The 27909-nt window shown below is 45.3% G+C and overlaps 1 protein-coding gene across 7 annotated transcripts in view; it reads right to left on the bottom strand.

Moving 5' to 3' along the window:
* The window catches only part of TENM2 (teneurin transmembrane protein 2), a 3863575-nt gene that overhangs the window by 1478155 nt on the left and 2357511 nt on the right, over positions 1-27909 (bottom strand). For all 7 annotated transcript variants that reach the window (XM_069654289.1, XM_069654288.1, XM_069654292.1 and 4 more), the window contains one exon: positions 3485-3595. In XM_069654289.1, the coding sequence (XP_069510390.1) occupies positions 3485-3595 (111 nt within the window). The remainder of the gene's footprint in view (positions 1-3484; positions 3596-27909) is intronic.

The following is a 27909-nucleotide window of genomic DNA, read 5'->3' as shown; positions in this document are numbered from 1 at the left end:
ATTGTATATGTAGTTTTATTACTTTGTAGAGAAGATTAAGATGAGGCTAGATAGGTTTCTGGACAGAGGGCAGCTTTACATTTTGTACGACTTCCTGAGATGCACCCTTTTTAACTCTTTTCTTTCTTTTAGTATATTGACTAGAGCAATATAAGTTTAGAGCAGATTGCTGCTCCAAAATAAATGTTGTTACCTGACATCACAATGAGTTGCTGTCTGATGAGTCAGACGTACTACAGGATGTATGCTGTGAGCATCAGTGTGGTAAAGGAAGGACTGGCACTTTAGGAAATTCATCCCTGATTTAAAGAGATGTGTGCTCCCAAGTTCCGGCACCCACTCATATGTGCCTGGTATCCTCTCTTGCAGACCAAGAGCAGGGGGAAGCCCAATACTATCAGTGGTCTAAGCCCACATCATCCTTACCAAGCAATAAACCATTGTGATTTCCCATAGCAAATGTATATTTATTTACATTTTCACCTCATAAATTGGAGATGGAAATGCAACAAAAAAGAAAACGCATTTGCAGTCATGGCACAGTTATTGCTCTTGTCATTGTAAATATGTTTATTGGATCCATGTGAGGAGGGGGACAGTCCTGTCCTCCTACTCATGTGAGGTCAGCGATGCAATGCATTGGGATCATAACAGGCACTTGCATATGAATGGTGGGTTTGGATGCAATAATGTGGCGCCGACATCCAGCACTTAAGCATATGCACGTGTCTGATATCCACCCCCCCCCTTTCACCTCCTCATGAATAAGGGACTTGTGAGGTGATATTTCGGGGTGAACATTTCCCTTACATGTCTGTGTCGTCAGAAGGCATTGAATTTGCCATCATGTGTTGTCCTAACAAACATGAAGCAGGAATGCTTAAGTGTTGGGTTGAATGTCAGAGCCATTATTTTGGAAGATTATGGTTCTCATGTCATGTATGCAAGTTAATTTCTCCCAGTCAAGGTGATACGGGAATCTCTACATTAATAACCTGTGATTTGATATAATGTATATGTGTTGAGGAAATACAATGCTTGTAATATGATGTATGTATCATATTTAGCCTTTTCCTATCTGCATTTCATAGAACCTCTGCTAGAGAGGGATAATGTAAAAGAGTGATGGGTCTGTCATGGGATCTACATGGCCATTCGTTATCTGTATTAAGCATGGTATAAATAATTGCATATGGTTTACACATCTGGCTAGTCGAGATAATGTGAGCAATAATGCAGTTCAATTTCAAGTGCATCAGTCATCGAGCTGTGTGAACACATAATTTGAAATAATTCCAGACTTAAAAATATGAGCTTGCTAACCTTGAAGAAACAAGCATTAGTGTGAAATATGCCCACACACAACAGATGCATGGTTGTCATTTTTATTAAGTACACATGTAAAAGAAAATGCATACTTATTTTAACAGCTGCTGGAGATAGACTTGTTCATGTTATAGCGGATAGTGCTTACCCAAAAAGTAGTAACGAATGCCCACATACAACACCGTACAGGACGCCTTTCATGTGAATCATATATGTGCCATAGGGCAATAATTGCGGGTTTTGCATCTTATTGAAGGCGCATTTTTTTTTTACTTCAGTCAACTTCCTTGATTTTTTATGTAAATAACTTACATTTAATTAACTTTAAATACAAAGACAATCACACAGTGTCTACCATATTTTACAATGACTTGCAGAGGCTGCTTTTCCAAAAGTAAGCCGTCCAATAATGTCTTTGTTGATTCATTTAATTAATGAGGTTATCCTGGATATAGCAGAACATGTCTTGCAAAGTATTATTTGGCAACGCCAAGATGTTCCTAGTATTTCATGATAGCAATAATGTTATGCATACAAAATGATCAATTATCAGAAATTAAATGCATATTTGTATATGAAGCCAATAGTTCACATTCAGAATCTCCTATCACCTAAAAACGAATTCTTAAGAAAGATTGAGTGTGAGGATGTTAGCAACCATATATAATGTAAAAGATGTTTGATGGCAATACTCCTGTAAATATGCCTTTTATACAATAATAACTGGATTAACATACCACATATCCAATACTCTATTAAGTAGTTATGCAGCAATGTTGTACACTTCTAAATGTCAAAATAAAACCCATTAAATAATGTAGACGTTTTTAATGACCAAATCATGCATCGTGTTACTAAGTCCAGTGGCATGGGTCATACCCAGTTAAGACAGTCAACTATACGACATATAAACACGTGGCTCGTGCATGCTAAACGTCAACTAGGAAATATATTTGCCAGCCTAAAGAAGGATCAATATCACTATTGACAAACCATGTCACAATGCACTTCTTAGGAATGATGAGTACACCTATGGCCATACGTACACTAGGCATAAAGGACAGTCAAGCTTGCACAGAAACATGTCTGTGTATTGTGGAATTCACACTGGAAACTCTTAGGACTACGTGCTACTACAACAAAAGAAAAAGAAACACGTTGGGCCCGTTCCTAAGTCAGGTAAGGGCCCCGCTAACAACAACGGACAAAAGTATAAATAACCTTATTGTACCTGCACCATTATTTATATACATCACTGTAACTGTAGGCTTGGGAAGGGCAAACATTATCTTTAACGTGGCCTCGGGCAATGACAACTTTGCACTCGATTGAGTTACAAACACATTGAGTCACCTAACTCAGAAAATCTTTGAACCAGTACATTGCACATTTGAGCAAACACAAATAATGAGAATGTATATATACCTGCTCACAATTACATCCCGAGTGGAAAAATCATAGAAGGCGTATGTGTGTGTGTGTGTGTAGATCAGAATGCAAATACATTCCAATGCATGATGCCCCCTTTCCCTTTGACAATGGGACACGCCTTTTGGGGCAAACTATGCAACTATTAAAACGAAACAAAAATGCACTAATACTAACCCCAGATGATTGCCTCTTCGCCACTGTTATGACAGAACAGGCCAAAGCTTTGCTCAAAGTCTATTTTTGCCGTGCAAAGTCCATGCAAAGACTTTGCGCACACTTTGCAAAGCAAAACACACACTTTGCGCAGTTCCATGAATCAGGGTGTGTGTCGGCAGTGCAAAGATAGTTTTCAGCAGTGCAAAGTCACTCTGAACCGTGCAACAAATTCCATTAATCAGGCCTAAATCTAAAGGCAAGCAAGTGTGAGTTACAAGAGTCTTCCGCAACTCACATGGTGTCAAAACCTTAAACATGGTTGCATTACTGCTGATTGGACATTCATGTGATGGAAACATTCAACAGACATATGTCCGAACACATAAATGATAAATAACTATGTTATATTCAATTAAGACTGAGAAGTGACAGTAATGATTCTGCAAAGAGAGATATCGTGTTAACGTTAGAAGACACACACATGTTCTTCTTTTTGAAATGTGTTTTACTTTTAATGAAGCATGCAAACTGTCAATATTGCTCTAGTCCGATAGATGTCAGTATCACCTACCTCTGAGAGAAGAAAAGCTGAGAGAAACTTGCTGTGATTGGTACCGCTGACCTTCGGGTTGCACAGATCTGAGTGTTGCTGCATTACCCAACTGAGCTATCTCTCCGGCATCTAGAAGTACATAAAGAAGGCAGCTTAGACATGTGCCGTTTTAAACATGATGCATTGCAAGACGGTCCTGCCAAATACAACATGTTAGTCTATCAGTTGTTGAACAGGTTTTAGCTACAGTGTTACCCTGATCTTGGGAGAAAAAAAAGTATAATGTTAATTAATACAATTGCACTGGAATTCTGGTCCACGTTCTAAAAGAGCCGATTTTGCAGAACATGTCTCAATGGGATTGCACCATTATAAAGTGTTTATTTTTAATCAGGCCTATTGGGTTGATATCTGTGTGCAAAATAACTAATATGGATGTGCAATTTCACATGGTAACAACATAAATCAAAGCAAGTATTGGCTGGTATCAATTTCCTTCTCAGCATTATACTGCATTATTTGGACAATATGTGATCGAAAAGGTTAATGATGAACTTTACAGGTCATTATTGGGAATAGATGTACAGAGGACGTAAACATATCTATATTTGTAAGGAACAGCATTACAAATTGAACGTTCTGTACTAAGATATACTGACATTGATGCAATTTGCAAGAAAATAAAACCACGCAAAAACTGATGTCTACATTTTTCTCGAGACTTCAAATGTGTTATCTGAGCTAGGAAAAAAAAATACAAAAATAGCATTGATGACGCCAAAGCCAAGCAACCCCAGGAACCTAGATGCAGATAGCAGCTATCCTAAGAAACATCATTCTAAATGTTAAGGAATGTGCTAAGATCTTCATTCAGAGACCTTCCTCCACTCAGACTAATTACGATTTCAATGTCTGAATTACATACGTTAAACAATATCACACAATCTGACCAAAAAATCCACTTGCAGGACAATAAAATTTGCTCTCATCTTCAAATATGAAAGGCAATATTGCATGATATATCCTCTCCTGCTGCTACGGCAGTTCTCGGGCAGCTCTATTGACGGACATCCAACTCCAGGCCTTGACGGCCGCAACCGCAAACCCGACAAGTTTTCAGGTTATCCCCAATTAATATTCATGAGATAAATGTCCATACATTTAGAAACAGTGCATGCAAATGTATCTCATGAATATTAATAAGAGATATCCTGAAAATGTTTTCGGCCCTCCAGTTGGGACAATCCTGATGTAGTGGGTTGCCCATATGAGGCCAAATCAAGCAAACCTTGGACTGTGCAGGGCGCACTGGTTGGGTCACGCATGGTCCGGTCGTTCCTACTTATTATTGAAAGTAAAAGTTGTTCATTAGTGTAACTGCAACACCGTGACAAGAAGCAGTATCTTTTAGAGTTTTGTAATGTGCTCCTTTATTGATGTGTAGCTTGAACATTATTTTTCAGACATTTCTAATATGATCATTGGGGGTTATTAAAGGTGGGCAGTAAGGGATTACCCGCACCGATAAGAAGACTGGTGCCGGTAATCCCCTACCGCCCAATTCCGAGGTCCCTTAGTGGAAACCTTAAGGGACATGTGGTTGGACCACACGTCCTTTACGGGTCCCGCTAAGGGACCAGTGCACTAATAACGGGCTTGCAATTCGCGAGCCCGTTATTAGCGCCCTCCCCATTCCCATTGAGCCCTATGGGGGCTCAAATGGAATGGGGAATGGCATGTTCAATGGGGATTAACCGGTCCAGCCAGGGTCAGACTACACCGGTAAGTCCTGATTGAACTACACCGGTGCCGGACCCGTTATTGGTGGCATTCATGGCGCAGATAGCGCCATGACTACCACCAATCTCGTAATGAGGCTCTTTGAGTCTCAAGTGCAGAATGAGACATGGTGCACATTTCTTGATCTCTTTAGTTTTTTTCATATCATACAAAAATGTCTACTCTAAAAGCCTGACTTGTACAATCCTGTGCATTTTCCCCATACCAAAATTCTGAAGTCGCAGTCGGAATTTTGGTACGGGGCAAATGCGAGATTGATGCAAAAAAAGAAAGAATCCCATTACATTGAGTATGGGGCGCGCAGGTTGCAGGGGTGTCACCCGCTCTCCTTGTTCGGTGTAATGGGAGTCAGGGTTTGTGGGGTGTCTCCCTCTATCCATTAGATAGATAGTGGGGGATGATAAAGTAAAAAAAAAAAAGAATTTGGCTCCTAGTTACGTTAGTGGAAGGGAACTGATGCCACAGAAAATGAGTCGGCAGCACACACAGAAGTCTGCCTCCAAAAGGTAAATAGGTAAGTAGGGAGGGGAAGTTGGGGATGCGGGCCAAAGTGATCTGTGTGTTCACTGTGCCATGCCGTAATGGAAGTCAACATTTTAAAAGTCGACATTATGGGTGGTGCAGTGATCACATAGATCGGCGTTTTTAAAGTCCATTTTCAATAAATCCCATGCAAGAAGCCTGTTTGCAACCTTAACAACACAAATACAAGGACAATTCTGTGAGGAAGGCTCTGAAACAGGTGATCATAATGTCTCTGTGAAGTCATTTTAGAGCGTTCCACAAATGTGCCAACATCCACTTTGTTTTACTGAGCTCTGTCACGGAGCAGCTTCACTTCATCTTGTTCAGATGGTTCTGTCATCCTTCTACTGCTTGGCATGCTGAAGCCTGTAGTCTCTTACAAAAGACCAGGGGGAACTGGCCAGCATGGAGTAAGACAGGTATATGTTGACTTACAGTGGTTATCTACAAAAGGATGCTGGCACTCTGGGAAGGGGCACAGACTGGGGCACTCCCAACTGCCAACTTCCACCTCTGGCATAGGACCGTGCTGGTTTCTACCCTGGTAGGCCTCCCACCACAGTCCGAGACGGGTCCACATCCCCTCATGACAGTGTCAGCTTACGGACCCTGTCACACAACATTTCTATTTAAATGAATATTATTAATATGTATCTTAAAATAAATCCCCTAACACCACACTTATGCATACTAGCATAATTGTCCTACAGATCATGCTGCACTGCGAAAGGTAGGGTGGACGGAGTTCTTGAGATCTTTCCTGAAATAGCTACATAGCATGACCATTCATTCAGAATGAGGCACGCTAGTGGATCACCATCTGATAGGTGGGAAGAGTAGGGGGCACAATGGAACAAAGACAAGTGGAGAAGGAGGATGTAGCTGATGGTACGCGCACTCTGAAGGCTGAACATAATTCTGAGGCCAATGGCGGCCTGTGATATTGATGGAGGGAGTTGGAGACACATTGTGGAATTAGGCATCACGGAGAAAGATAAACAACTGCAATATATGTGCCATATTGTGCCACCGCCCTAGCTGCCTTTACAGCATGGATAACTACAGATCGAAGACGCATATCTGCACATTGTAAGCCGAACTGCTAGTACAGATCGTTGTGTGTAGACCAGGAGACCGGGAGAGGAGAAAGCAGGAGTGGCACAAGTAATGTACTACTTTCCTCTGGTCTGCTTCATATTTCAGGGCACCATGCCAACAGCATCACTTCAAATGGTGCACACGCCTTCCTGCAGGTCAGACCTAGGATCACTCCTCAAGGGCCATGCAAGCGGTAAGCCAAGGAGAGTGTCCTTGTTAGTGAAAGTGTAAAGAATGGGTTAAGTGCATTTATTCCTTTCAACACCAGGTACAAGTATTCCCTTTTCATATTTTAAATGCGAGATTAGGAATCATTTTAAAATGATCTTTCCACTCCACATTATATACTCCCAAAATGGTAGCTACACAATTGCTATTGAAGACTTTAGTGAAACATAAATCTGTGTGCACAAAACAACCATGTGGCAATCTTTTATTTAGATCAGTTTCTTAATACCATTACTTTGACTGGTAAAGAATGAGGGCTACTTTGCATGTTTGGCTGGCTAACCTTGACGTGGTGACACTTTGCTAATCGCGACCTGAATCGTGTAATGTCAGAAAACATCAGCCATGGGGCACTTGTACAGGGCATGCATTCCCCAAAGACGGACATCTTGCCCTGGTGCGAGCCATGGGCATCTTGCTGCGATGTACACAAAGCAGTGTCAGTGCTAGTAGGCTCAGTTCAAAACCAGTCATCCCTTTACAGGTTTGTCTCATTCCCTTGTGCTCGATCCACTCTTTTATTTCTTTTCCAAATGACATGATGAATAACCTTACTGTCTGCTGCTGCCTCGCAGCGCCAGCTACAGATCTAGGGCAGGCACCTGGAGGAAAACTCGTTCTTTTAAAGTTAAACTGTGGCATAGATTGACCCTTTTAAAGAAATGCACACTGTACTACACAATTCTATCTTCAATTAATATTCACAGAACATGGGATGCAAGTCTATAGAACATGTACATAGCATTATAAACTAGTAGGTGTTTATTCCCAAAACATAGTGGAAATGAAAGAAGCGCTCAGAATGCACTCTTTCATGTGTCCTACTTTTCAAAATGAGCACATCACTTTATTCTCAAAGGTGACCTGCCTACTTAAGGAAGGGTGGGACAGAAGCGTTAAGATGTGCTGTCCAGCAACCTAGCACGGTACACTCGAAACATTAATATATGAGTGTGTGTTGCAAGGAGCGGATTTAGAACAGACTGGGCAATACAAATATGCAAAAATAAAAATATTTTTTTTTAAAAAAAAAAAATTCCATCCCTGTTTTGGGGATGGCAAAACTAAATTGCCACTGTCACACTTAAAGACAACTTCATGACATGGTCAGAAATGAACCCGTCATGATTTGGGCACAGCGGGTATAAGGAGTCCAGCCGCTATCCAAATTAACCCCCAGACCGTGACAGGAGTGTGTCTCCCTGGAGCCCTTCGCCCACGAACCCTCTATGGAATGAGTCATTAGGCCTCCTTCAGATCACCAAAAGAATTTGAAATTCTAATTCTATCCCCTACTCTTAATAACCACCTTCGTCAGGAATCCTGCAATCTTTGAAATCAATGACAGTAGCAATGATAATCTCGCCAGTCTAACAGCACTCATCACTCCAGCCTTAATGCTGCTCTTACCTGAGAGAAAACTTTGAGGCCTTCCTGGATCAGCAGACCGCTGCCTCCGCATGTTGCAGTACTACAATATCATTACTGAGTGATTCCAAGATGGTGGCCAAACAGCATCCCCGTGATTTAGCAGACTACACGCCACGTGAATCTACTAGGCTCATTACGGGAATAGACCAATTGAGAAGGGATACTTAGCCAGAAAAACAGAACAGACTAGTACTTTTGAAGAGGTCCAAAAATCCAAAGCAGACAGAATGACGGGGGACATAAAGGATGAACCAGAGCAGACGCAGCAACAGGCTGTGGAATGGGCAGAGGTGTGCCCAAATTCCTCGATATAAAGAAGTATGCCATTAACAGGGGAGAGTAGCTTATATGGCTTAAGGCTACAAAAAGAAAATAGGGTTGTGATACGGAGAGCAAGGAAAGGGTCTCCACCACCCACCCTGACACAGAGAAAAAGAAAGGTAACCAGTAACGTATGGGGAAATGGAGAGCCTAGGGAGGTGCTCCACAAGCAGCCCTAGCATTGGGAGAAACCATGACGAGAAATCATAAGGTGTGGAACTGGGGAGCTAGGAGATGCACTCACCCAATGACTCCATCTTTAGGGAAATGGCAAGAAGCAGTCAAGTGAGCAAACCATTTGGGATCAGTAAGTCTGGTGAAGCTATGATCCAGTGTCCTCCGTCCGTCCAGTGTGAACAAGATCTAACTCAGATATTGGGCCTCATTACGACCCAGGCGGTAAGGGGTTAACGGCAGCGTTAACAGCGCCGACCCTTACCGCCTGAGTACGAGGTCCCTTAGCGCCATGGCGCTTTTAACACCTGCTTTTAGCTATGGGGCAAAAATGGGAATGGGGAAGGGTAAATGGGGATTGGGGACTTACCGCCCCGCCAAGGTCGGAATGGGGCGGTAAGTCCGCCAACCACCATGGCGTAAACGTAGTTTACGCCATGGTGGTAAAGTCACGGCCCAGGCGGTAACTTACCGCCTGGGTCGTAATGAGGCCCATTGTCTCTTCCAGCACCCCTGAGCATAAAGATGGTACAGGGCGAGGTGGCCAATATCTCCCAATACTAAGCACTGAATAAGCGAGATAGGTGCTCGATCCTACTATTGAACACCAGAGGAACTGCAGAGTGAGATGGGCACTTAATCCTAGTATTTAGCAAAGCAGAAGCTAAAGGCACTGCTTCCTACTATTGTAATGCAAGAAGACCTCTGGAACAAACTAAGGCAAAGAAATCATCAGACGTCTACTATACTGGAATAGGCAGTGAAGGACAATTTAAGCTAATATCGGAATTTTACTTTGGCAAGAATTGTTTAAACTTTTCTGTTGTAGTTTAGGGTCAGCCAAGGGGGCTGAGGGATTCATACAATGAGGTTTATGACATGTATTGCTACCATGTTGATTTCCTTTGTAGATAGGGTGTTGTGACAAATCATGGGAACCAGTAACTTCTTCCGAGGAAGGAGCCTTTCCTTGTGGGACTACGGAGGTGAACGTGCTATGCGATATTCCCCTAAGGTGTGGCGGTAAGGCGGATCTCACAGGGAGACACTCCCCCCATGGTGATAAGGACTCCCATTCCAAGAAATAAGTTAAGAGTAAAAATGTGAACAGACAACCTGAAGAAACCGTGTATATTTGCTATGGTGATATGTCAACAGAAGACAACTGCTCTATTGATACTGAGACAAGTAAAACCCACAGGAAGATTTAAAAATAATAATCTACTAACAATTAAAACAAAGAAACATAAATGAAGCATAACAATGTGTGCACAAACACAAATAGAAAAGACTATTAAGATAGTATGGAAAATCTCAGAGCAGCTTCAATAAAAGAGAAGGGCCCTCATTACGACCCTGGCGGAAAGTGACTGACCGGACCGCCACAGCGTAAATAGCGTTTCCGCCATTGCACGAAGGAGCAAAGTGCGGCCCATTCCGACACATCGGGCACGAGCACCACGGCATGGCGGAAGTGCAAAGTCCGCGATGGCGGAAATGACCCCAAAACGGCCCACACCGCCGCCGTACGGCGCCCTAGGTGCAATACCGCCACCCATCACAGCGGACACCGCAGTGTGCGCCTACCGGAAAGTACGGTGACCGGAAATATACGGAAACGGAAGTTAAAACATGGGCCCGGAACGGGAAACATCCCGCCGTACACCTATAAAACCACTAAAACCACACAACCACTAAAATCACTACCCTGAGACACACCCCAACCCGTCATCCACCCTAGCAAAACCAAGAAAAATGGGAAAAGTAGCGAAGAAAGCGTGCGACCGCAAGCGGCAGGTCCACTTCTCCCGTGAGGAACTCACCGTGCTAACAGAGACCCTCCAGGAGAATACTGCCGTCGTCTTCTGCACGCAAATGACCAGGACGGCACTTGCAAACAAGAAGGCCATATGGGCTCTGGTGGCACAGCGGGTAAGTGCGGTGGGGACCGCACCCCGCACCCCACAGCAATGCCGTAAGCGATGGGACGACCTGCGGATACGCGTCCGCAGCATACTCTCTGCCAACCGCAACATTGCCACAGCCACCGGGGGAGGTCCTGAATCACCCATCAAGTTGACCCCCTGGGAAGAAATCTGTGCCTCCACCATCGGAATGGAGAGCATAGAGGGAGTCGGAGGGATGGAGAAAGGAGTGCAGACATCCGAAGATTCAGGTAGGTGGCCCAAATAAAACAATGCCAAATCCACAAAGTCCATCCATGTGAAGTACCATGCGTCCACATAGTGCAACAGAAACACATGTCCAGGAGAACGTCCACACACATCGGCCTGATAGCGCACGTTAAAACCCACAATAAATACATAAATAATTAAAAACCCCTAAAACACGCACTACACGTGCAGCAGGCACACCCTAACTGCAGGCTGCCAAACAACTGCACCCTCACTCCACACACAAATGAAAGCACCTCCAAGGCCCCGACCCAAATCACCCTCAGGTACCACCCCAATGCATGTGATACAATGCCATTCCAATTCCCACAGACCCATCAATAACCCTCGCCCTCATTTACTCCACCACAGGGTCCGATCCAAACGACGAGCTTCAGGACACCCCTACCAGCACACCTGCAAAGAGGGCCAAGACCAACGGCCAAAGACCCTCCACCTCAGCTGCACGCATCAAGACACGGCAGCAGCACAAATCAGGTGGCAGCACAGAGGAGGGAACATCAACAGGCACCCCAGCAGCCAGCATGCCCACAACACCACCACCACAGGTCCCCCCAATGGATGCCACAGAAGGCACTGCCTCCGGTGGCAGCAGCACCATAGGTGACACCCCATTGATGGCAGCATGCTCCGACACAGAAGACGGGGATGTCGAAGTCAGATCCATCCATGACCTGTCCCAATCCCCCTGTCTGTCCCATCCCGTACAACATGAGGATACCACGCAGGGGCACCCGCAAGACGACGACTGGCCATCCCCCACAAGCCCTGTGGCAAGGCAACATGAGGACAACAGCCCCTCTGTGACACCCCCGCAAATGGCCATGGCCCAGCAGAGGCAACAGTCCCTCGACCAGTTAATCGTGCAACAGCAGCAACTGGCCACGCTCCTCAAGGACCATGCCGATGAATGTGGGGGCACTAAGGCAGACATAGAAACATCAACTGAGACACTTAGGGCAGAAATGGAGAGAGGTACAGAGACACTAAGGGCACAAATGGAGAGAAGCACCGAGAGCCTGAGGGGGGAACTGCATGCGACGTCCAAGGACGTATGTGCCGAACTTGCCGCAGTGCGCCGTGTGCTCACTGAGCTCTCGCAAACCCTTAGGGACATGCATGGACGTGAGCAGGCAGAGACATCATCCGTTGCAAGTTCCGTCCAGGGCAGCCCCCAACGTAGATCTGGGAGGAACCTGCGCTCCACAGGCAGGGGTGCCCCTGATACCCGCAGAGGGGGCTTGCAATAGCGACTGCCCACTGACAATGAGCATCTTTGGACACTGGTGTTCGGGGGGGAGGTAGGAGGGTGGAGGGGGTGTGTTGGGCTCACTTGGGTGGCGGGTCGATAGGGTGTACAACATGATATCACATATGCCATAAAAAGTGCACGATCAACCAATGAGATGTGTGGACATTGATCTTTGTGTACTAGGCCATCATAGGCGTACAGTCCATATTGTGCATGTCCCAGACACACACAGTGCCACGAGTCCCGTGTCCATGTATCAGCCACCAGGCGTGAGTGCTAGAAGCATACATCAATGAGATGCTGACGAATGTCACGGCCCTCCGGTGCCTCGCAGACTCCTTGAGGTGCTGCCACATCCCCACCCTCATCATGACCATCATCAGGTGCTTGCAGTTCTGCGTCAGGGGGCATGGGCACATTTCTACGTACGCACATGTTGTGGAGCATGACACATGCCATCACCATCTTTGCAACCTTCTCATGGCGGTACAGGAGTGCCCCGCCAGACCTGCTGAGGCAGCGGAAACGACCCTTCAGTAGGCCGAATGCCTGTTCAATGACTACACGGGTACGTGAGTGGGCATGGTTGTAGTCCTCCTCATGCTGGTCCCGTGGGTTCCGGACTGGTGTGAGGAGCCATCTCTTCAGTGGATATCCAGCATCACCTGTATGTGGACGAGAAACGTATGATGTGGAATGCCATTGCTACGTACGCACACCCCCCCCCCCCCTTCCTGCCAGGTCATTGCCGAATCACATACCCCACATTACCATGCATGTAATGAGACTCACCGAGTAGCCAGGATCTGTTCCCTGCGTGTCGCTCCATGTAGCGTGGTATTGTAGAGTTCCTCAAGACCATAGAATCATGGGTTGATCCAGGGAATCGGGCACAACAATGTGTAATGATCCTGTTGGAGTCACACACCATTTGTGCATTCAGAGAATGAAATTGTTTTCGGTTGCGGTACTGGGCCTCCATGGCATGTGGGACGACCAATTCCACATGGGTGCAGTCGATGGCACCAATGCAACACGGTATGCCGGCAAGTGCATGGAATCCCACTTTTGTGTTGGTAATTTCCTGCTCCGAGCGTGGTAGGGAGATGTAGTCGTCTGCGTGCTGCAGGAGGGCATCGAGCACTTGCAATAGTGTCCGTGAGAACAGTGGCTGAGAAATGCCATGCAACTGTCCGACTGTGTGCTGGTAGGTGCCTGTGGCCAGGAAGTGGAGTACAGACACCACCTTCAGTAGGGGTGGGATGGCGGTTGGGCTATCTATCATGCTGACAAGGTCAGCCTGTGTCATGTCCACAATGGCGGCTATGGTGTCCGGTCCAGACGGTAGAGGGTGTGGATCTGCTCATCAGTGAGGTTGAACGAATGTGCTCGGAGGCGTGGGATTGCGGGCTGCCTGCGTGGTGGTAGTGGCTGTGCTGGCGGCCCTTGCTGGCCCTGCCTTGGCCTCCTCCTCCTCCTGCGTCTCCTCCGTGCGGCCGGTTGTAGTTGGTGTTCGTCTTCTTCTTGGAGTTGGAGTACTTGCAGTGCTATCAGGTCCCCCAGGGCCAACATCGCGAGTCCTGCCGGTAGCATTTCGGTGTGGTTGTGGGAGGAGACTGGCTGTGCAATTTATGTGTTTTCAGGCTGAATGGCCTCCACCTGTGGTGATTCATTCCACCTGTGAAAACTGCTCTCCCCTTTGGCCGAGCACGTCCCGCGCACAACGCTGCAATTCGTGGAATGGCATCTTGCTATTGCAATCATGTATTTGTACCCGATGGCCGTGTAACATTGGTTGATATGTTCATTCTGCTGTGGTCCCATTGTTTCACATACTATCTGTGCAGTCGCGAACAGAGTTGTGAAGGGTCAGTGGAACGTAGTACTCGAGTAACGGTGGGCCCTCATTCATCACTGTACCGAGTTGCAACGACGGGCGGGGCGTCCCATTCGTGGGTGAAGGCAGTTGCCATTTTCACACACAGCCGCACTCGATGGATTAATTAGTGTTTTCAAACGGCCACAGATGCCTCTTCGACGTGATGTTGCAAATGAGGAATTCGAAGGGCGGCGCTTTCGGTTTTCAGCTAGCGGCGAGGAGATGCCCACAGGTCTGACTGCAAATATAACGTTCTATTGTTCAATGTCCTTGGGACAGGGGCCATGGCGAGAATGCAATGATTCATATGAATGGTTTGGGATGCGCAATAGCGACGTGGGCGATGAGGCCGGACGTTCCCAAATACATGTTACTTCACTACACTGGAATTACGGGCTGGGGCACTGTGGATTTTGCAGGCTGCATAACGCACAGACTCAATGGATATTTCTAATGTTATGTGAGTAAATATTCAGGCGTTTTAATCCCGGGATGAGGGAATGATGAATGGATGCATGGGCAGGTGATTTGATACAGAGTTTGCCATGTACAGGGCTTCTTGGGATCTATCCGCCTCCCCTACGCTATGTGATGCAGGGCTGCCATAGTGGGACCATCGTCTATCTGGCCTTGTTGAGCCCTCCCTGTCTCGACGCGCCCTCAGACACTTGTGTCCATGCACGTTACCAATCCCATCAGATGGATTCTGTTTTCACAGGCGCATGCACAGGTACACTCGTTTGTGATGGTGTTTACACCTCGATATAGATAGTTATGAGTCGCAAGTGGTTTTTGGGTGGTGATGGACCTTTGGAGTGGGCTAGCATGCATGTGGCTGTGGATTTAGTGTGATCATTGCAGTGAGTTGTTGGAATGTAGTACTGATGGCCATTCTGTTCTTTTTCTTTTCTTTTGGTTGACAGGTATCTCCTCCCCTTTTGCCACTGCCATCTGTATGCCACTCCTGCAGATGGGTTTTACTCCCGACACCTGCTGCTTCGTGTTAATCAGTGGAGCAGCATTACGATCTTATGGGACGATCGCCAATGGGCCACATGCCCTTACGCAGTACTGGTGGCTCGGAGCAACATTTCGGCCTTTCAGCTGGACTAGTGCCTCCCCATTGGGACGGCCCTGCGGTTCTGTGCGCTTCCATGTTGCCTTTTCGTACGTGAATGTGGCTCTGTGTACCATGAGGGAACAGGGCGTCACACAAGTAGTGGCTGGTCATTTCTTGCGGATGCAGCCCACAATGGTGAAATGTGTTTTGGAGTTCATGGCCTGATGGCTGTATGGGCTTGGTGATTTTGATGTGCATTAAATTTCTATTCTGATTTGGCCCGTGTAGCGTTCTTCTTTGCAAGTGATGTGGCATATGCCTATTTGGGGGGCGATGTATTGTGAGGAGATCTGCACTGGGTTCCAGCTTCGGAGTTTAGTTGCGTGGTACTGTACTGGGCGCGTTTGCCTACGAAGCCAGTGAGGTCAGGGATGGGGGCTGCCAATATGACAGTTTGAATGTTGTCATGCTCAGGGGCGGGGGATTGGGTTTTGTGTAACAGATGCCGGTCAGCCAGGTGGACTGGTGGAATGATGTGATTTTCGGAATATTGCTGGTCACAGGTGCCTGTGTTTGCGTGCGTTTCTTGGTGGGGGACTGTGGTCATGTCCATTGGGATGGCTTCTGTATTCGTGCCATCTGTGCCCTGCAGCTCCCATTGGCCCCTGTTGTGTTTCTTTTGTTCGTTGGCATGCATGGGTGACTTGTGCATTTCACTGGTTGCATTGTGACTTCATTGCACCTACGGGGAGTTGTACTTTGTGGGCAGGGAGCGGTGTACGGGCACTCAGTGGGGCCGTTTACGGTTGATTCGCGATGCCGTACTTCTCACCATGGCGGAATGGTGCATTCCGCCATGCTTGATGGCGTTAGGTACATGTCCGCTAGGGTCGGAATTGGCGTACCCTTGCGCCATGGTGGTGTTTACGGTTTGGCATGGCGCGCGCGCGCGTGCTTGGTGCAGTTAGCGTTGGCGTTCACTACGGTGTCGCTAATGGCATCGTACTTTGCGGTGACGGGTCATAGTCGCACCGAGCGCTATTCGATGGCGGTATTGCATTTCCGCCATCGTTTTCCGAATTCCGCCAGGGTCGTAATGAGGGCCAAGGACTGTGGTCAAATAAAAGTGAGACCCAGCAGTTTCAAACCAGCTGTGAATGTATGGCGCAGTGTAGTACCTAACCTGTGTAGTACCTAACTTGTGTTCGATATCAGACAGACCCAAGAAAGTCTGTCATGCAGAGAGCAGTCCCAGAAGGGACCCAAGAAGCAGTGTGGAAGAGAAGAAGCAGGAACGGGCATCTGAAATTCCAGTTCCCCATACAGACTGGCAAGGAGAAGATGTCCATTCCACGAGCCGATACCACGGATGCAGGGTCATGCTGGAGCGTGTTGGAAGATAATTCTAACAGGAACGTTATCCTGACAGAACAGCTAACAGAAAAGTATGAGAAAAAGGATCCGGTGACACAACCCAGTTACCAAGAGGGTAAGGGGAGAGCCGGAGCAACAGGGAAAGATATATATATAAATAAGGGTGGAGAAGGAGGAGACTGACACACATGTGGAATAGTGAATGCTATAGACTTTTATTTAATATAATAATAAGGAGAAAAGCTATCTTTCCCTATATCTATGAAGGGTTACCCTGTCTAAAAGAAAAGTGCTAATGGGTCTGTCAGGATGTCTTTGTAACTAAAAGAGTTCACCGTCCTGTGTCAAAATGTCCCTATCCCTGACCCTTACACATATAATTTAACTAAAAGGTTTCACCAGTGTTCTTGGCCCAGGAGAATGACTCCCTCTTGGACTGGATGGCACAGTTATGGTGACACTTTTTCTCCCCAGGGATAATAACTCCCTTCTCCTGGTTTTAATACTTCACAAACAAAGGATTGCTGACCCTTTAACAATCTGCATCAGAAGGTTCACTTTTTCCTTACTGCAGGGGGAATGACTCCCTTCACTGGTTTGAACCTCCTTGCAGGCTCAGCTACCAGGCAGGCTCAGCTACCAGGAGAGGGACTCCCTTCTCCGAATCTTCACTGGCTTTGTGTTCACAGTTCACAACACAAGGGGGATGTCTCCCTTCTCCTGGCCTTTCTCAGGCTTATTTCACAGCTCACAATGCCAGGGGGAATGGCTCCCTCCCCTGGCCTTTCTCAGATGTATTTCACAGTTTACAACAGGTGGGGGAATGCTTGCTTTCCCCTGGCCATTCACAGGCTCATTTCACAGTTCACAATATCAGGAGGACAGTCTCCCTTCCCCTGGCCTTTCCCAGGCTTATTTCACAGTTCACAACACCAGTGGGAATGTCTCCCTTCCCCTCTCCTTTTTTCATGTGTAGGTCCCAGAAACATTTTTCTCTAAGGTTTGGTTCGGGCAGACCTGTTTCACTCTCCTGCAATGTACTGTAATGAAGAAGAGAACTTATAGTTCTCCTCTTTTGGTTACAGGGTTTTGCAACCCTTCTTCCCTAGTGGTCAGTGGTTACGGCTCCACCACTGAGAGGAGGAAGATGTTATCAGATTTATGCTGTCCTCTTGATATCTGGGGTCCCTGAACCCAATATAAAATGTTCATATCACTGGGATGGAGAAAAGGTCTAAGCCAACATCCTTTTGCTAACCCTGTCCAAAACCAGTGTACCTGTGCCTCCCATTACCTTGTTGGGATTTATGGTACCTCTCCGGTCTCCTCTCGGACTGGGGCGCTGGCTTTGCATGTTTCTTCTGGTTTATCTCATTCTTCTGGTTTTCCTGTAAGGTGATTGGGGTGACTGGCTGTTTTATTCCCTCGACCCAGATGGTGTTCCCTACTTGTTCACTCTGGCATCCTCCCCTGTCAGGACTATCCCTTCCCACATCTGGCAGCCCCTCCACTCTTTGAGGCCTAAGAGCCTGGATCTTGGGTTCCTCTGTTCTGCTCCCTCTGTGCAACTTTGCTGCAGATTGGTGGTTGGGGCGAGTGCCAGGGCTCTGCACTCTCACCATCTACCTACTCATCCACCGCCATTCAAATCAGTGATTTGCCAGCTCTCAGGACCCTCTGCTTTTGTCCACTCTGCTTCTGGGGTTCCGCTACAGAAAGGCGGTATCATGGGGGTCTTCGCCTTTGCCGTTCAAACTTCCCGGGTACTAGCCCTTGGTAGTCCATCAGTTTTTAATCTTGTCCAAGGTTCATTCCATTTCAGGAGATGAGCCTCTTGCTCTCTAGCATATTCTCATGAAATCTTCGTAAAGTCATCCCTACTCTTCCCAGTTAGTGTTGGATTTAAAACGTCACACAAATAGAAGTGTGTTATGAAGATAGGTGACTGAAGGGATAGGGGGATGGATAGGAGGTGGATTGTAGGCTGATATACTGCATTCTCTCGAGAGGTTCTAACTGATCCCCAGAGGGGGAGTCTCTCCCCATGAGATCCTCCCACTGAGTACCACCCCAGGGGGACTATCTGGTAGTGGCCCCATCTCTGTGGCCTCATGGAACGGGATCCCCCTCGGGGAGAAGTGACAATATCTCAGGATTCCTCACAATACTCACACTCGGCACGGTACAAGAGATATTTAGAATAACAGTCTTAATATTGGGAACAGCCTACTCGTCCCTGTGAATTGTGTAATAATAAGAAAGTGACAAACACTCTGGGACTCAACCTACTCATCCCAGTAAATGCTCTAATTTAAGAAGAGGGACAAACACTTTGGGACGCAGCGTACTCGTACCAGTGAGTGTCCAAAGTTAACAAGAGTGACAAAGACTCTGGAACTCAGCAATCTCATCCCAGTGAATGGTTGAAGAGAAAAAACATTGTGAACCTCTCCTACTCATGATATGATAGGTAACTTATAACGTGCTTAATACCCAGACACTTTTAAGCGTGGACCCCAGGATCAAACCTGTGGTGCTCTGTATCGTCTTGCTTCCAAGGCGAGCACATTGCCCCTGAGCTATACTCACGAGATGAAATAAGAACTGACAAAAGAATTACTAATTGGCTTACAATAAGAATAGCAAGATGGAAGACAGTAAATCAGAAGAGGAGTAATATGATATGAACTGTTGTTAGGGTGCAGAAGTAAGGCTCGGGCACAATGGTGGCATGCTTTTGGGTAAAGACTTTTATTATATGAAAAAGGGTTGGAAACATACCTCCCTGTCCCTAAAAATAAGAGGGGTTTCCCTTCCTCTAAGAAAACTAAAGAACTTGTCAAGATGGCCTAATTATAATTTCTGTCATGGCCATTTCTCAAATAGTAATAAAAATAAATAATAATTTGGCACTTATATAGTGTTACGAACCCTCAGGTATCTGAGCACTGCTTATTATTATCCACAGTGTGTGGTGCTCATTTATTGACCTCAGAAGGATGAAAGGCTGAGTTTGGCCCTGCTGGGTTTTGAACCTGCATTAGCAGGCGCTGCACGGATGTCAAAGTGAGCGCTCTACTCGCTGTGCCAATTAACCAGTTTAAGAAAGGCCTACTTCTGTCCCTAACACTATTAACCTAAGCCAAGTGTGCAAGGATGATGTTTTCCTAAAGAAAAGTGTTCTGTGTAGATCCAACCAACAGAAACGTTCTCAGTGTCTTGGATAATTACAAATGGCAAAAATAATGACATGTTCAAAACTGTAGGACTCCAAGGTTAGGGTCATAATCCTTTCCCTTATAACACTTCCTATAGGTTTTCTCTCCTTGGGAATCTCCCAGGCCTGTACTTTCCTTTGGGGTATCTCAGGCCTGTACTTGTTTAACCAAATGTAAATAGGCAGTTCACAAGAATATACTCCTTGTGCTTCTCCTATTTATCCCACACTCCTTTTGGCCAAGCGTAGGATTGATTTGCACAATGTAATCTTCACTTATTTCTGGTGCGGGTCCCTGACTTGCAGTATTCCAAATGGCTTGGTTTCTTCCTTGACAATAAATTGTCCTCTCATGGACTGTCCCTCTTTGTGTGCGAGTCCCAGCTCATAACATTCACAGTTGCTTGGTGTACTCTGCTTCCAAGCAACAGACCCAACATGGACTATCTTTTTTTGGGTGCAGGTCCCAAACTCACAATATTCTCTTTGACTTTGTTCCAGTTTCTCATATGGGTGTGTCCCCCAGACTCGCACTTCATCCCCAGGCTCCTCTCAATGCGGCTCCTGCCTTCACCCCTGTGCTCCCCTGGACCTCGAGCGACAATCAGGTAGCCTGCATACCTGTTTGCTACCTTCTTGGTGGTACAAGCATTTCCCGAGAAGTTGCTGCATGTCTGGAGGCTCTGGTCACGTTTGGGGCTTTGTCACAGTAGGCAGAGGCTTTCCTGATGTCTGATTCTTCCCGGCAGTACGTCCCATCTCCTAGATGCTTCACTAGTGCTCTGGGTGCCCACAGGTCCCACACGGCAGAAAAAGCAAGCAGTCCTTGCCTCTAGGACCTCGCTCGCTTTCTCCACCTCTGCTCTCGGATTCCCTCAGGCTGGCTCTCATCCCTTTCGCTGCTGCATGGCTCACTGGCTTCCTACATGGGGGATTGCTCTCCTGATGCATCTCAGCTGTGAGAGGGTTAATCTCCTGCATTGGAAAATGGAGTTGCTTTCATCCATTGACCTTTGCTGAGAAGCTAGAGTGCTCACTGATCTTTGGACTCCTGGCCATCATCTTCTACTCAGTACATGCCATAGAGTCAGATGTAACATATTTTGCATTTTCTTAGATTTTAATCTTCTCAAATACATCATGTTGAGTAACTTGGAAATAACATATAATGGCCTTATCAAAAGAAGGGAGAGGAGGACTCAGCATTGGAGAAGGGTTTAGTTGTACTAACACAGGGGCATACTGCGTTCTTTGAACATGGTTGTCCCTGATCCCATGAAGGGGTTCCTCCCCCATATGATCCTCCCTCGGTGCACCAGTCCGGTTGGACTATCTTTCTGTGGACACACCACCCTAGCCCCATGGGAAAAGTCTCAGCTAGGGGAAAAGCAACAACATCTTCAGTTTTGTCACACTGTCTTGTGCACAGAGTTAAAGAACTGTAGCAACATAGAGATTAAGAACCATACAAAGAGGGAATCAGTCTCCCTTTTGGATCCAGGAAGAGAAAGATTTTAGAGACACTGAAGAGAGATATTATTCCTGGATTTCATAGGCTAACACAGCTGAGGAGGAAATGCCTGCCAAAAGAACAAGCATGGGAAGCCAGAGGTAGGAAAAGTCCCCTTCAAGAAGTAAACCAATGAACTTTATGAGATAACAAAGCAATATCTCCAGATTGCATACTTAAGCTGAAGAAGCCTATCCAGGCATTCTCCTGATTTTTTGTATTTCTCATTTGTTGTAGGGACAGAGTAGCTTAGAGAGGAGGGAGAGAGTAGCTTAGAGTGGGACAGAGGACAGACTGTGTTCTTCTGGACTTTGCAACAGATGACAAACACCCTGATTAGTTTGGTTAGGTAGGAGACTCATAGACTAGGGATAGTAAGGCATGTTTCCTTCATTATTTGAATAAGGAATTTTAAAATGACAAAAACATGGTCTGTCTCCTCTTTATGACCTTCCACAATGTCCAGAATAGAATGTGGACTTCTCAAGCTAGACAGCCCGTCACATACAGTAAAGGTGTACAGGACCATCACCCCTTCAGCTATCTCTAACTTTATTATAGAAATCCAATTTTAGTCCTAGTTAAATTGCTAGCAACTTTAGGCATTTTACAAACATTGCCAGAGCAATTCTACATCCTCCCTTTGGAACACATATGTCTCCTTTACTTAGGAAATTGTACTGGCTTCCGGTGGCAGACAGGATCTCTTTCAAGTCCTTGTGTGTTGTACACCGAGCTTTCTACGGGAGTGGTGCAGAATATTTGCAAACTAAATTCTCGTGCTATGTACCTACTCAAGCCTTGGGCTCTCAATCAGCTCTTCTGGTAGCAGTTACCTGTTATCGTTGTGCTCGTACTGAAGGATGGGCCTTCTCCGTGGCTGCCGCGAAGGCCTGGAATGACCTTCCTTTTACTCTCCGGAGCACTGCTGATCACCTCCTGTTCTGTCATCTACTGAAAACAACTTTGTTTAAATAAATCCTTGCCTCTGTTAGAACGTCCTATCCTGCTACCTAGTGCCAAGATGCCTTAGGGTATATGTGCGCTCTCCAAGTTTAGTTAACATAACATAAGATAACATACATCCTAACTAAAACCATAATTAAGTGTTTGAATGCAATACCTACAGTGTTTTCACCACCACAGCGATCTCAGAGCACCTTGGCTTGTTTGCAGGATGGCATACTGCACCTCCACCTGAGGAATCCAGAGCTTAATCTGAGACAGCAAATGGAACATGAAGAAGGTAATACTAAGAGAAAATGTGATTGCAGCAGACAAAGGGAATTGAGGATATAGATGGGGTGCCATGTTTTGTGCGTGCATGTATATCAATTATAGACAACTATTTCTCGGGATTGAAGAAAAAAAAGTAAATTGTAATAAATTTGGAATTAATTTTACTGTCTATTTGTGGCATTTTCCAAAAGCAATAGTTCGTTAAGAACAGTTAGTGTTTGGGTTCATGAAGTGCTTGAGTTTTACTCAAGTGGACACTTTTTGTCCAGAATCAGTCTTACATTTTTCCCACTGGGAAGATTCCAAATTGTGTTTCTGGGAATGCCTTGCCTAAAAATGTGAGTGTGACGTAGTCAAGAATAGACTATGTGAAAGGTGAACATACACAGTGATCGAAGTGAGCAGGGGCGGTGTTTCACTACTTATATTTTGTTTCCGTTTACCATTCCTCTAATTCTTCGACCATATTCACCATTCTCTATAGAGGATTTGTTTGTGTGTGTCCTTGTGCAAGTGTAAAGTTGTAAAAGGAGCATTAGTTACTAGTCACTTAGACTATTGGAATGCCCTTGCAGCAGAACTTGTCACATGTTGCACTATGCTTCCACCTACCCTCTCCCCTGACAAGACCACATTTCCACTACTTTGTTTGGTACGCTTCTAATACTGATTATACACCTGTCAGCACCAGATCTTCCTTCCCCACTCGAGGACGGGCTGGGCTGGACAGCACACGAGCACCTAAGTGCCCATGAACTCATCTCGAGAAGCGGGGAGGAGAGAGGAGCGGGGACAAGAGCGGAAAGGGGATGAGAGCCAGCTGTTCCGGCTGTTTCATCTTTCCAGTTCGGCTTTCAACATTTAAGTTGTTGGCCGTCCCTTGCAGCTTGAAGCTTTTTCTTCTCTCTCCTTTGTTGTGATTTCATGCAGATTGAATTGCCAAGAGCGTGCCTGCTGTTACAGCAGCTGGACTCCAAGGGCTGATTGCAGTCCATACCTGGAGTCTGTAAACTGCTTTCAAGTAAGTGAAGGGAAACATGTATGTAATGGAGCTATTTGGAGTTATTTGGGCCCAGTCAATTTGTTTGGTGGAATTTGAGGGCATACTGCATCTAATTAAGTACATTTAGACAAAAGATAAATGACAAACGGAATTCAGTTTATCAGACCTTTTGCTTGCCCATTGTGTTCTAATGAGCCTGGTCAGCTATTGGGCTGCTTCCATTAGCACATACACCTTGGGATCTTTGTGGTTTGGTTCTGCCATGCCGGCGCTTGGAAACACTTTAATCATTCAGTGGACTATCTAGGTTAGGTGCTCCCCACTTTAGATTATCTAAAATGTGGATTTTGGGGGCAGCAAGGAGGTTTGAGAAGATATATGGGAGTAGTGACACCAGAGGAAATTGTGGAGCTTCCGCGGTCTGGCATGGTTTGGTGATATATATATATATATATATTTATATATATATAACGTTGACCTGAGATGGATTGGAAACTTTGTTGTTGTTTATGGACTGGGTGCTGGGCCAGGGGGGAGGTGGACTCTTGACGGCCCCTCGAGCAGTTGAGCGTTCCTCGCCTTGCCCATTGACTATTTCAGAATTTTGAGGACTTGGCAGTAACTATGTGAAATCTACTGTGTTTTTTTTTTTATAAGACTAGCGTGGGACCATTAAACTGCATATATTTCTGTGATATGGTGATTATTCACTTTTTTTCCTACATAGCAGATCATTTTCTTTTTTTTGGGATTGCCTCCATCCGTGAGCACCAGTAGTCTTCTGCATATAACCTATGGTGTGCGGCATCCAGAGCATGACCAGCTATTGATAACCTGGCTATTCTTCCAGAAACTGAGGAACATTTTGTAATGGTCATCTGTATAGCTTTTATAGCTTGTGCACAATTCACTGCATCTCAAGTAACCATTACACTCTTGTTTTAGATTGTGCTAATATCTTTAAGGTTGCTAGTTGTAGAGTCCTTGAGAAACGCATTGCACCATTAGCCCCAGATCCCAGTATTTGGAATTTATTCTTGGAATTGCTGACTGAATATGACCAAGAGAAAGGCTGTGAACCCCAACAGTCCCCAAACACCCCCAACCCCCAACATTGGAGCTGGTAAAGGAACAGCCACCTTTTCTAATCGTATTGATGAGGCAAATACCATGATTTGCTAAATTGTGCAATTCTTTATAGCCAACAAAAGTCTCATTGTGGTCATTTGTGCGGGTAACGTGTAGGAGTGCATTGTAGGGCCAGAACAACCTTGCGACTGAAAACCTTCATATGGTATAATTCTATAATGTATTCATTCATGATCAGCCTCTTCGTAAGGGTTTGTATGGGCTTCATCCCACTGCTGGTCCTCTGTCAGCGTGGGGGTTTCAAAGGAAAACAAATATGTATGTTATTGATTAACTACATTACTCAAATCAGCATAAGAACTGACAGAAAAATGATCAGACATAGTTTGAATGCTCTCCAGTTAGATTAGAATGTTTCTGCAGTCCTAGCTCTACAATGTGCATGGCCAGTTGCTTAATTCCAAACATAGGGGATGCAATGAAAATTCAATAATATGGTAGGATGAAGCAATTCATCCATTACTTACTTGTCTCTGTATCAAATAAAATACAGATATGGTATCAAACCTAGTGAATGATATTATAAAATATTAGCCTCAGAATTATGGTACATTTAGGTATGCACAAACACTATCCTAATATCAACAATGAAGTTAGACAATGTATACCTGCCATTCACAAAATATGTAGTACTTAGTAACTCTAATGTATTCCTGAGTTACTCTGAGTGAGTCAGGTTAAGTCAGAGTCAGAATGAATAGCATAGCTCTCTCCAGACTTAAGTGAAGTGTAAATCAGAGCTACTCTGCAACTTCATAGTGAATTTGTCAAGCAAAGAGTCAATTACTGCCCAAAGCAAAACTCATATTAGCACCACTGTAAATACACTTTCACTATATTTGCACTGGTGTTCAAGCAAGTATGTAAAGGTGTAGGATTTATGATGTACAGCCCTATCTGGTAAGCACAGAGAACTGCATAAAAAGGGGCACAATCAGGAGGTTAAAGGTACGGTGCATGGTAGCAGAGGAGATGGGTTGTGTTATAGAAACAAGGGAGGGGAGAACTAGCATTCAATGGAGTGCTCAGTGATTGGCAAGGTGTTCTTTGAAGAGTATGGTTTTCAGGTCCTTCCTGAAGTGTAGGATGCAGAGGGCAGTGTTATCTCTGTTGGTATCTTGTTCATAGACAGCGTGCATAGCTGGAAAAGTTTGGTTCCTGTGTTTGTTCCTCTTTTTTAAGCCTGGCTTCTGATGGTGTGCTGGTCTCTGGTGATGCAAGTTTCAAGCACATTGCAGTTTGTATTGTGGCTGTTCTGTAGTTTTTAATTTTTTTATTTATTTGCAGGCATGTTACAGCAAATGGCTTTTTACAGCAGTTCTTATTAAAACAAAAACATTTCTACTAAAAAATGCCACCAATTAATTATTACACAAGTCAATTACAAAAAGGTGAAAAAAGAAAATAAAAGAATAAATCATTCAACGTTAATCATTTCATTCCTTTCTATGCAGCATGAGAAAAAACAGTGTCCATGGGCCTCATTACACGGACGGCGGAGAACCATGGCGCTATTAGCACCATGGTTCATGCCGGTAAAATACTGGCACCGCCTTGGCGGAAAGGGGAATTACCGCCCCATTCCAAGGTTGGCGGGGCGGTAATTCCCCCTTCCACCATTGCCCTTCCCCATTCCCATTTTTGCCCCATAGGGCATAATGGGAATGGGGAAGGCGCTAATTACGGTACCGCAAATTGCGGTACCGTAATTAGCTCCCTGAGTCCCTTTGCGGGTTGGTTTTAAACGCCTGCAAAAAGCAGGCGTTAAATCCCCCAACCCGCAAAGGGACCTCGTAGTAAGGCGGTAAGGATTTACCGGTATCCGTGTAATGAGGCCCCATACATCATTACGTGCAATTATAATAGCTGGAAGATTTCCCATCAAACATCTGAACTAAAATTGGGAAGAGCACACAGTATCCTAATTGTAAACAAATTTATTTAATGATCTAGAGCGAGCAGTTTCCAGATGGGAACAATTAGCCAAAATGTTTTGGAGGGACTCAATACTGCCCTTGTATGGCACATATTGCAAATTCTCTCTTGTTCAGGGATATATATTCTAGCCCGCAGTACATCGTAACAAGGTAGTTTGTTAAACTTAACCGTCAGAAAGAATCGTCTGATTTGTGGGCTAGGAAACTCCAACAGGCAATATTGAGGTTTCCCCTGTATATATGTATGTAGTATCATAGTTTGGAGAGAAGAATACGTTATAGCTTTGGCCAAGTTATTTTGAAAATCCAAGTAATGGGCCTCTTCCTAAGGCAAGATGCCGATTTACAGTAATTTCCCTCCAATACTGACATCCGATCAATACAATTAATAATCTCCTTACATGAAGAGCTCAATCAGGCAAGTTTATGAGTCCCATGCTCCTTCAGTTCTTTTCTTAATAGTTCATGCAAGGGAGTAGGATGTGCCGCTGTCATTTGTATCCAAGTTAAGCAGCCGCACAGAATTAATGGCACTAGGCTTTGTTTATATATTGTTTGAAATCCCCAAATACTAAAGCCACTGCTTGCTTTTAAAAAGTGCATTATAGCTCCCTACTTCCTATGGGCTGTTATCTCGATGGAGGACTTCCAGGCAGATTCAGTGTGTTTTAGAGTAAGCAGACACACCAAATATATATATATATGTCTGTACCCTGCAACAGTATTACGCACTACGTTAAAGTTATCATAGAGGACTATCTATTACCATCGAAAACCATCAGGCGGGTCTTTCCCAGATGTATTTTCAGATCATTGCTGGTCGCATATTTCAGTAATGTGTGCCTAGATCTAGTTATGTCAATTTTCATATGGTCAAGTAAGACGATATCATCTGCATACATTAATAAGGCCGCATGACAGGGGCCCCACCTTGTTGCGAATATCCTGGATTTACTAGTCAGCTAAATAGAGGTTAAGCAACAGGGACTAGCCCTGTTTCAAACATCTATTGGTGGGGATAAGGTCTGTACATATACCAGATCCATTCATG

The sequence above is a fragment of the Ambystoma mexicanum genome, chromosome 3q (genome assembly GCF_040938575.1).
Source record: "Ambystoma mexicanum isolate Mex_15411 chromosome 3q, UKY_AmexF1_1, whole genome shotgun sequence".
NCBI classification, from domain to species: Eukaryota; Metazoa; Chordata; class Amphibia; order Caudata; family Ambystomatidae; genus Ambystoma; species Ambystoma mexicanum.
The sequence above is the reverse complement of the archived record's forward strand: the minus strand, read 5'-3'. Positions and strand labels throughout refer to the sequence as shown.